Raw genomic sequence first — 11,152 nt, forward strand, 5'->3', positions numbered from 1 at the left:
TACTAGAACTAGATATTATAAAAGCAACCAATGACATACCTCATATAATTCCTCTTACAAGCCCAAAACAAAAAACATTCAATGCCATAGAAAGCTAGACCAACATTCAAGCATATCAAGCTAAGGCCACAAAGGAGAATACCATTTCATGAAAGCATGTTCATGTATAAGCCATGTAGGGGTTAATAAGCCTTGTAGGGCTTAGCTTGAGATGCACGTTCATCATTTCTATAGCCTAAGGATTTTGAAGCCCTTGAACCAAGTTTTTTGAGCCTCTCTTGCATCATTTCACAGATAGTCACGGGGCCCTGAAGACGAGATAGACGGAATCCGATCGCGTCAAGGTACCAACCACTTCTTCCTTTGAAACCCACTATCAATCCCCCATCCATGGGAAATGTGAATGGCGTTCCTTCTTCAACGCCAAAAGGTCCGAAAGTCCTACGGTTGGACTTGAATATGAGTGACCGGATTACGGGAGTGCCTCCATTCACGACAGGACAGTAATGGCCACTTATAGTTGTGAGGAACTCCTCTGGATACTGAAGTTTTATCTGTAGTATGTACATATAAAAGAAGTGAACAAGTTCAGTTTATGGCCCAAGCAAAGTTCACGTAGCTAAGTAGGATAAGAGCTTCTTTGAATACCCTTAAAAAGTATTTGCATATAATCTTATGGGGAATGATAGATTCGCCCTCTTTTCTTCTCTGGGCCAACTACTTGTAGTGTAAGAAGAGAATCATAAATACGCTAGAGGGGGCAGGGCCGAGGAAGAAATGGGGGAGAATTTATTACTTCCATAATTTTATAAGGAAGGGCGAGCCTCGCGCAACGTTAAGGTTGCTCCATTGTGGCCTGGTGGTCACATATTCGAATCATGGAAACAGCCCCTCTGCAAAGCTGGGGTAATGCTGCGTACATCTAGCCCTTTCCAAACCTGCAATGGCTGGAGCCTCGTGCCCTGGCCCTTTTAATAATTTTATATAATCTTATATGCATATACTCTTATTTGAACAGGATCCCTATTTGAATATAATATTTACACACACACATTGTATTATTTGAATATAATTCTAAAGGGAATGAGCTTTGATTGATCCCATTACGAAATAGTGGGTCCCACCTTTGATTGATCCGAATTGTCCATTCAATAGCCATTGCATTGGATCTCTTCTGACATAGAAATCACGACAATTGTGCAATCCTAAGGCCATGTTTGGTGGCCATGAAATTTTTTCGTTATCAAGTAGTGGGAGAGGGGGCAATGAAGGTGGTAGAGGGAGCAAACTAAGAAGTGGCTGAAATACAGGGAGTTTTGTGGTTGCCAAACATTTCCTAACATCCTAACAAAGGGTTGCCTTTATGTAGCTTTTTACCATTTGTTAGGACTGGACGATTGGCATAACTTTTCGGCCGATAAGCAAGGCCAATCGTTAATCAAGTTGACATCAATCAAAGGTGAGACCCATTATCAGAATCAAATGGTGGGAATGAGTAGATACACCAAAATATCGGTGTATATGTATACAGTGCACATCAGATCATTGTTATAAAGGTTGAGATGGCTCACATGGACAGTACGAGTGCCTCCATTCCCTCCATGTTTTTCAGCCAAAACATTCTTTCCATTCTTGTCATACTCAACTCGAATTGAATCAATGCAACGGTCATAAACCAAAGTTATTTCTCTAATCCCATTGAAACTCCCATCATCCCAACTGCTCCCTCCATTTCCTCCCCATGGCCCTACTTTTATTGTCTTTCTCCCTACATTCTTCTCAGCTGATTCCTACACCCAAAGAACAAATCCCAATTTTTCAAAGCTAAATAATCCATCAGCTTAATGCTAATCTCATATAATTAGAGGAATAATCGAGATTTAAACACACGGGACCAAACTTCAGTGCCGTCCGATCTTTGATATAACAACTGTGATCGGACGGCTTCGAAGACGTCTAACACTACATTTCGATGTGGATGTTCGTTTCTCTTAAGATGGTATCAAATTAAATAAAGGTTAATTTAGTTTAATGTAATTAAAGGTTAATTTTGAATTTTGGACTCAACTATCTAATATCATTTCTAAGTTTTTACTAACAAATACACTGAAATGAAATAATAATAATATAAAAAAAAACCTTTCCGGCATGATACATCAATATCAAGCTTGCAATTTTGGATGAAGAAAATTATGTAATTTAAGTGGAAAATTGGGCGTAAAATTTGTTTTTACGCCTAATTTCGATGGAGCCTTGAGAACTTATGTATGTAATATGAACATACTAGAAAAAGTAGTAAACACATTTCATTACCATATGGAGAACCTGGAGTCAGAAGCAAACAGAAGAAGAGAAGCTGATTTTGAATGGTATGAATGAAAGAGACTGACTGATTATATATAGAGAGACTCAGCAAGTGGAGAGTGGGATTAGAATCTTGTTCTCTTTCTGGCACCCACCATAGTTACAAAGTTCGGATTCGGGGAAAATTTGGCAAGCCAAATGTTGAAAAAACACAGGGAGATTCAAGATAATTTTGGAAAAATTTTAAGCTTTTGTCCCCTATATACACTATAATTCTATTTCAGAAGTTCCTGATTTCCCACTAAAATTTCAAACAATATATGAGAAATTGATCAATTATTGATAAAAATTTCATTTAATTAAAAAATTGGCTTTACATATTTTTAAAAAAAAATATGATTTTTTTTAATTACTCGAGATTTTTTAAAATTTTAAGAGGGGCCCTAAAAAATTGCAAATTTTTAAAGAATTTTTAAATTACAGGAATGATAGATGCAAGGGCGTCCTTGCATAAAGAGCCGGAAAAGGGCTCTTGATCGGATCACTACATTTTCGGGAACCTTATAAAGACGGTTGTGAAAGTAAATCCGGTCGCACTTAATTACGTGGATCCAATCAAGAGCCCTTTTCCGGTTCTTTATGCTAGGGCGCCCTTGCATCTATCATTCCTCTTTCAATTACTGGGAGAATTTTGTAACTGACACTCACTACTGATATGCTCATTGCTTTTATGGAAGCATAATATGATCACATGGACAATTATTCTTCTTTTCTTTTTCTTACATTATCATTCTCTTTCGTTTGGTTGCCGGAATATTTTTGGTTATTGGGACTTTTGTGGAACAAAAAACTTCCTGCCGGAATATTTTTGGTTCTTGGGACTTTTGTGGAACAAAAAACTTCCTGGGAGATTGGTGGAAAAAAAAACTCCCTGGAAGTATCCCGGTAAAATAAAAATCTCATGTTTGGTTGACCAGCTTTGTTTGGTTGCTTGAACTGTTGGGAAGAAAAAAATCTTCTGCAAGCTTATTTTTGGTTCCTGGGAGTATTTTTTTCCTTCCTTGGGTTTCGTGTGGGGTTATTTTGGTTCCTGGGATTATTTTGGGCCCACCAACCAAACGTGGGTTTCCTGGAGAAATTCCACAAAAGTCCCAAAAATCAAAAAAATCCAGCCAACCAAACGAGCGTTGGATTTGAATGGCCGAATAATGTCAATCCGACAAAGCAAACATCCAATTAAATGTGTTTTTAGTCATTGGGTTTCCTGGAGAAATTCCACAAAAGTCCCAAAAATCAAAAAAATCCAGCCAACCAAACTAGCGTTGGATTTGAATGGCCGAATAATGTCAATCCGACAAAGCAAACATCCAATTAATTGTGTTTTTAGTCATTGAATTTGAATGATAAAAAAAATAGGGATTTGCTAGGGACCATCGTAGAAGGCATTTCGTAGATGGTCTATGTCAGACCAACCACCTCATGAATGACGACAAAAATAATATATAAGAAACAACCAAAAATACATATTATTTGATGAGAATTGCTCGTGAGAATTAATTTCTGTAATTATCAGTTCTTAGAATAATTGATTTTGGCGTTCATTTGGCCCCATTTCATAATCGATTGGAAGTGATATATTAGGCCTTTTTTTACTTAGGACAGCCCCCTCTAGTGTATTTATGATCAAGGTTTTAAATTTCGGTTTCGGTACCGATTTCGGACCCCACCGAAATCCAAAATTTGGTATTTTGGCTCAAAATTTCAGACCGAAATTTTGTTACATTTTTTTTAAAAAAATGGCATTTAATCGAAATTTTGGACCGGAATTACCACCAAAATTTGGAATTTCGGGAAATTTCGGTTTCAGTCCCCACCGGATTTCGGTCGAAAATTAAAACCATGTTTATGACTACTCTTTTACACTAGAGGGGTTGTCCCAAGTAAAAAGGGCAAATATATCATTTCCCTAATTGTTTTTTGGAGTCTTTATAATATGATAATTATGCTATAAGATCTTATGTGGGTAATTATTGATCTAAGATCAACGGTCTACATTGATGAATGAGATGATTAGTGTAGCCCTAATTTCAATTACATTAAGATAAGTAGTTGGTTAATTTGATAAAGCCAGATAGAGAGCTAGAATTCTAAGAGGCCAATTTTCTATACATAAGGGGTTGGTCTCTAATGCCATCTAACTTTCCCCATTAGAGATTAGATCAGCTAGAGAGGCAGGAGAGGATCCAGTCCAGATCGATCACCATCATGGTTGAGCGAGATAAGTTCTTAATACCCATTTTGTATTCTATATTCAATGCATGGTTAGATCTGTTTGTATTGATTTCTATAGATATGTAGTACAGTTCCATTAGATCTATTGTTGCAATCATGATAATCAAGACTCATTTTTTGAATGCCCTGATCTAAGTTTTACGTATGCATCCCAATAAATGTTTGGTCGCAACCCGCCAATAATCGATTTTCAGGAGAATGAGATTTTTTAGAATTGAGCAAAAAAATTTATTTTGAGAGATTAAGGTTTCTTTTAATTTAATGTTAATTTATAATTGTAGTTGGAGAAGGGATAAGTATTGGGAATCATGTTAGTTTCATTCTATTTTAATTCTCAATTTCTTAACAATTCTTTTAATTTTTTGAAGTGATGATTTGGTTAGTGAGAGATTAATTTTCTCTTTTAGTTTTAGTCATTTCTTAAATTTTGGTTAGAGTTTGTTTTGAAGTGACAGACTCGGTCAAGTTGAGTCTACTCAATTTTGCATTTCTAGTTATTTGAAGGGTAATTAGGGCTCTAATAATTAATGCTCCATAAATTTATAAGGGAGCTGATATTTCCGCTCCACTTTTAGACTAATCCACTCCAACTTGGAGTGGATTGGTCTAAAAGTGGGGTGGAAATATAGTTGACATTTCCGCTCCCCCTTTAGACCAATCCACTCAAACTTGGAGTGGATTGGTCTAAAAGGGAAGCCGAAATATCAATTTCCATTTATAATCTCTTATATCTTATTGCTCAGAATAAGAACCAGCATAATTTATGCTCTCTTATTTTTAATACTTAGTATACAGATATAAGATATAAAAGAGTATTTTCTTAGAAAATGTTGTTCAAAGTACATATAGGTAAATGAAGTCGTTCAAAGTATATACTATATGTAATTAAATATTGTATGTGTATGTAGGTGCATAAGAAATAATCTTCAGAGTCAATATTATTAATTAGAGAACTGACCATGTTTGAAAGTTTTAAATTTGCTGAACTAAAATGATATAGAAGGTGAGAATGAGAATCTATGGCCTTGACCCATGCACTGTGATGAGGTTCACAAAGTCAGGTTTATTGCTCTTGGTCCCACCCTCTTTGGATGTATCTAAACCTTATGAAACTGACATCCTTGATCTCAAATGACATATTGGCTCTGAGTTAAGACGTGATGGTCCATCAAATCAAAGGTGGAACCACTGCTACTCCAGTTGTCGCCTTACCTTAATGTGTGTGTGTGTGTGTGTGAGAGAGAGAGCGAGAGAACAATTTTGAATTTTCAACATAAAAACGGTGGGGGTTGAGGAATTTTGATTTTTGAATTTTGAATATCAAAAGTGGGGGCGGGAACAAGGGCTACGCAAAATGTCACTTTTATGCTATGTTAGATCAAGACCATTGATCTTGTATATCATTCCGAGTGAACCCACATGGGCTTTTAAAATTTTCATCTCTAAAATACTGTGTAATGGACCAATGGAAAAGAAAAACTTTGCTTCGTTTGGTTGCATAAAAGCTCGGCAGCCATCGGAATTTGGTTTGGATTTGGCATCCTATTACACGTTTGGTTGCCAAAATAGCATTGGACTCCTTTAGATTTCACCCATGTAATAATTACTTGTGTGATGATGTGGATTCCTTGTCCGATTGTCCCCTCTAAAAGCAAATCCTTCCAAGACTACGTTCGGTTGCCGGAATTTTTTGGTTCTTGGGATTTTTGTGGAACAAAAAACTTCTTGGGAGATTGGTGGGAAAAAAAAACTCCCTGGAAGTATCCCGGTAAAATAAAAATCCCATGTTTGGTTGACCGGACTATGGTGGGAAAAAAAATACTTTGTTTGGTCGCTTGAAATGTTGGGAAGAAAAAAATTCTTCTGCAAGCTTTTTTTTGGTTCCTAGGATTATTTTGGTTCATGGGAGTATTTTTTTTCCTTCCTGGGATTTCGTGCGGGGTTATTTTGGCTCCTGGGATTATTTTGGGCCCACCAACCAAACGTGGGTTTCTTGCGGAAATTCCACAAAAGTCCCAAGAATATAAAAAAAATCCGACAACCAAACGGAGCAAAAAATTGGTTGAATTTTCTAGGAAATGATGCTCTCTATACCTTTATTGGTAATGATACCCCTACTTTTTCTCCTACTTTGTGAGGATATGCCATGCAACCAACCACTGGTTCACTATTCCCCAAGGTAATTCTAGACAAATTAAAATGCTTATCTCATCCCGTTTAACTCCCTTTGACTTCATATTCCACTACTTTCCGAGCCATCCCTAGCAACCAAACGAAGTAGCTAGCTAAAAGTTTACTCAAGAGATTGTTTTAAGACAGTTTTATTATGATTGGAAGTTTGGAACGGGGCCCTAAATAGCTGAGACTTAATTGAAAAACCGTTTCTTTTAATCTCAGTCATTCACATAAATGTGAATGTGCTGATTTGAGATACACACTTAGTCCTGATGCAGGTGAAATCAACTCTTGGTTAAGCTCCAAATCGGACATCCCATGCATAAGATTAAAAACTAAAAAAATTGATGGTGGAATCCTAAATAAGGCTTGATCCACGCATCATGGAGCAAGGCCTGGAATCATCCAATTGACGCGATGTCAATGACATTTGGCTGTCCTTAATCCTTATGGCTGATCAATTGATCTGATCAAGCATGCGTAACCTAATATGTAGGGGTGCAACTTGGACCAGGTTTGGTTGGGTTGAGCCCAACCCGATGCGGCATTTCTCAAACCTAACCCAACCCGCTTGAGCCTCAGGTCAAGGAGGGTTAATCCAATTTTCTACCCTAACCCAACCTATCTAACCCAATTTTCTAAATCAAGTTGGGTTGGTTCGGGCCAAAAAAAAAATAGGAGAAAAATAGAGAAGAAACCATAAACCTAAGATTTTGAAAACCACAATACAATCGGGACAAAAGTAGGGAGACGGGTCTAGCTCAGGTCAAGTCGAGTTGCCCAAGGCTTCAAAACCCAACTCAAAATTAAATTCAATTGGCTTTGCCCAACCCATCCCAACCTAACCTGAGAAAACACCAACCCAACTAGGGGTGGCAATGGTTCGGTTTCGGTTCGGTTTGACCCTCAAACCGAACCGAAACGAAATTTGAATCGGTTTGGTTTTACCAAACCGAAACCGAACCAAAATCAAATTTTCAGTTCGGTTTCGGTTCGGTTCTATACCATCCCTTACTCATAATTATTGGAGATATTCGGTTTCGGTTCGGTTTGATCCCCAAACCAAACCAAACCGAAATTTGAATCGGTTTGGTTTAACCAAACCAAAACTGAATTTTCGGTTCGGTGTCGGCTCGGTTCCAGTTCGATTCGACCAATTTTGCCACCCCTAAACCCAACCCAACCCAACCCGAGCTTCGAGTTTGGATTGAGCCTGACCCAAGTTGCACCCCTGCTAATTATGTCTTTTGTTCCGGGCTAACTGAGGATCAGGACGCTATGTGGAAAACGAAACACGCCAAGTCCTGTACTTTCTAGAAGTACAGTGGGGCCCACTTTTCCATAGGATAACCCTATGATCCAAACCGTTCATTTGATGGGTCACAACGTAAATATGCTGTGCCCAATTCATCTCCACACGAAGATCCTAGCCCTCAGATCTATATCCTAAGTGGGTCCCACTGTACATCCTTCACGCGCACACAACAAATAAAATCTCAGAAATGAGGGACTGAAGGTGTTGGTGCTAAAACAAGGAGGTGCGGTTTTATAAGTGATGCTTAGAAAGGAATTTATGAAAATGAAATGACAATCATTCCTGAAATAAAGCATAATTAGCACACTTCCAATGAGATTGAGGGGGCGTTCCCAACTCCCAACCTCACCCCAAGATGGACGAAAATGCCCCTAAGAAGGAGAAGATGCCGTGGGTACTTTTGTCCACATGGAAAAAGTTTCTATCCTGTAGAGGCTGTATGTACTACTATGTAGGGTTAAGATTGTCCAAATATTTCCAGCTATTTTTAGATGATATTTTCACTCCCCCTGCAGTACGCATTCGCCCACTTATAAAGTGAGTTGACGTCACTGCTCACGTCAAGTCACGTTATAAGTGGGGTGCATGCGTACTGCAAGGGGGCGAAAAAATACCAGCGCCGTATTTGTATTGATGATTCTTCTCATAAATTCGAGTGCACTAATGTCATTTACAAGGGTAATTTGGTCAACTGTTGTATGAGGGTGTTTTCGTCATTCCGTTGCCCAGAAAAATCACCAACATTCGAAAGTATGGGGCCGACATCAAAAGCCAGCTGTCATTCGGCATCTGTCAGAACGGGCAGCTGCCCGACCTGCCCGAAATTCCTCCCCTTGTATAAAACCCCTCCACCACAGTTTCTATTTTCTGTTTATCTCGAAAGTTCCAAACCCTCTTTCTCCTCCGAAAAGAAAACGCAGAGAAACCTAAAAATGGAGTATTTGAGTTCCAAAACCTTCACAATCTCTCTAATGGCGGTTCTCTTCTTCGTCTTCTCCCTCATCGGAGAATCTCTCGCTGCTGAAGCTCCGGCTCCGGCTCCGACTTCCGCTGCTGCAGGAATCTTGCCGGCGTTTTCTGCCATGATTGTCGTCTCATTGATGCCATTCTTGCTTCGATCTCTCTTCCATTGAAGATTCTGACGATGTAGAGGTCTCTGCTACATCTTTCCATTTTTTGTGCATTTTCATTGTCTTTTAGTAGCAGTTCCTTTAGATCTATGATTTCAGCGAGTTTTATAGCTTTTGTAAACCTGTTTGTGAGTAGATTTTTTTACAGATCTGTTTGGATCGTCTCTTCTATTGAGAATTGGAGGATTTTGACGCTTTTAAGCGATGGAATCTTTTCCAAAAAGTCCTCTGGTTTGTTTAGAAGGGAGATCTGAAAGTTAGGGTTTGTGGATGGAGCTGTGCTGTGCGTATGGAATAAAGTATCGTAGATGAATGTGATTGCATGTATTGGACATTAGATATTACTATATAGAGAGATTTCTTTTGTTTTCTTTGTATCTATTGTTTCTCTCTTTCTTGGATGCATTTTGGATCTGTTTCATTGTTGGTGATCGTGCTTCGATCGCTCTTCCATTGAAGATTCCGATGTTGCAGAGCATCTTTCTTTGCATTTTGGTGCCTTTTCGTGGTCTTTTAGTAGCAGATCCTTAGATCTTTGATGTCACTGAGTTTTATATCTACTATAAACCTGTTTGTGAGTAGATTTTTTTTTCTACATTGCTGTTTTGATCGTCTCTTCTACTGAGAATCGGAGGATTTTGACGCTTTTTAAGTCCTCTGGTTTTTGTAGAAGGAAGATCTGAAAGTTAGGGTTTGTGGATGGATCTGTGTGTATGGGATAAAATACCTTAGATGTATGTGCTTGCTTGTATTGGACATTTGATAGTACTACTATTTAGAGAGATATTTCTTTGTTTCCTTTATTTCTATAGTTTCTTGGAAGCATTTCGGATGTTGATTTCTAGGGTATAATGACTATTATGTTAGGGAATAATGACTATTGTGTTTTAGAATCCTGGATTTCCTCAAAAATGTAGTTGAGAGACGAGAAGAAAGAGAGCAGCCGTCGTTTTCTGATTTCTAGCCCTTCTTTCCGACAGCAAGAGAGGCTTGCTATCGTCCCATGTTTCCAGGTTTTAGAAATCGCAGATGCGGGAGAGATTTCTAAAACCTGGTTTTCTTACTTAAAATCTAAGAAAAGCTGCGGAACAGCATACCAGCAGCTTAATCATGACCCTCTTTTACACTGTTTTCAAACTTAAACCTGGATTCTAAAATCCGCGTAAAATCCGCGTTTGCCCGTTTGGATAGCTCAAGCGTTTGTATTTTGATTTGGATTTGAGTTTTGGATACTTAATACATCAATCATCTTAATGATCATGTTTTAAGAGAGAGAGAGAGAGAGAGAAAGAGAGAGAGAGAGGTGTCTTGCTGCTGTGTCTTGCTGCTGCCAGAGCAACGTCGAAGAGCAGCTACGGTGAAGGAAGTTGGCACAAATATTGATTTCCAAATAACGTCTCATAGAACAGATTTGGAAATCTAAGGATTTGATCCAGTTCAAAATATCAACTAAATCCAAATCTAAACCTCGTGGGTATCCAAACATGGCCTTAGTGATTTCCGATTCTAAGACAGAAGGCGTCATTACATCCTGTGTTTGGATATTCAGCACAAGATGCGTGAGGTCTAACAAAACAAAGTTTCATTTGAACTTGTAAAAGAGGAAAATTCACAACAGCAAATGGAAAATGAGTTCAAATTTACTTCCATTTTTAGTTTATGTGGTTGTGATAATTACGGGCAATGATGATTTGGCTGTTGTGCATTTGAAAGGAGGGGGGTTCTACACAATAAGTTTCAGTTTCACACTAATAAAGGCTCATTTAGCAACATGGACGGTTTGGATCATCCTATAGTGTGGTCTGTACAGTACTTTTTAAAAAAATTACAGGACTATAAGGGCTTACACCGTATAAAAATTCGGCAAGAAATTCCCCACCCCTTACTATTCAAAAAAAAAAGAAGAAATTCCACCCCTTTTCTTGGATCCAGTCCT

At 38.3% G+C, this 11,152-nt stretch overlaps 1 protein-coding gene across 1 annotated transcript; it reads right to left on the minus strand.

Moving 5' to 3' along the window:
- LOC143861260 (jacalin-related lectin 19-like) lies at positions 1-2,368 on the minus strand. Its single transcript, XM_077372206.1, has 3 exons — positions 2,314-2,368; positions 1,572-1,790; positions 1-554 (listed from the first exon to the last, which is right to left on the minus strand). Exons 1-3 carry the CDS (start codon positions 2,314-2,316, stop codon positions 183-185), a joined length of 594 nt encoding a protein of 197 aa, XP_077228321.1. The 5' UTR covers positions 2,317-2,368; the 3' UTR covers positions 1-182.
- Positions 2,369-11,152: the final 8,784 nt, after the last annotated feature.

Source organism: Tasmannia lanceolata, unplaced genomic scaffold, assembly GCF_043159265.1.
Source record: "Tasmannia lanceolata isolate RefF3 unplaced genomic scaffold, GAP_Taslan_0.1 ptg000003l, whole genome shotgun sequence".
Classification (NCBI taxonomy): domain Eukaryota; kingdom Viridiplantae; phylum Streptophyta; class Magnoliopsida; order Canellales; family Winteraceae; genus Tasmannia; species Tasmannia lanceolata.

What these genes read in the sequence shown, in the direction of transcription:
- LOC143861260 (XM_077372206.1), bottom strand. An exon ending in GAGGCACTCGTACTGTCCAT is followed by an intron (nt 555 to 1,571) that starts GTGAGCCATCTC and finishes TACATACTACAG; the next exon opens with ATAAAACTTCAGTATCCAGA.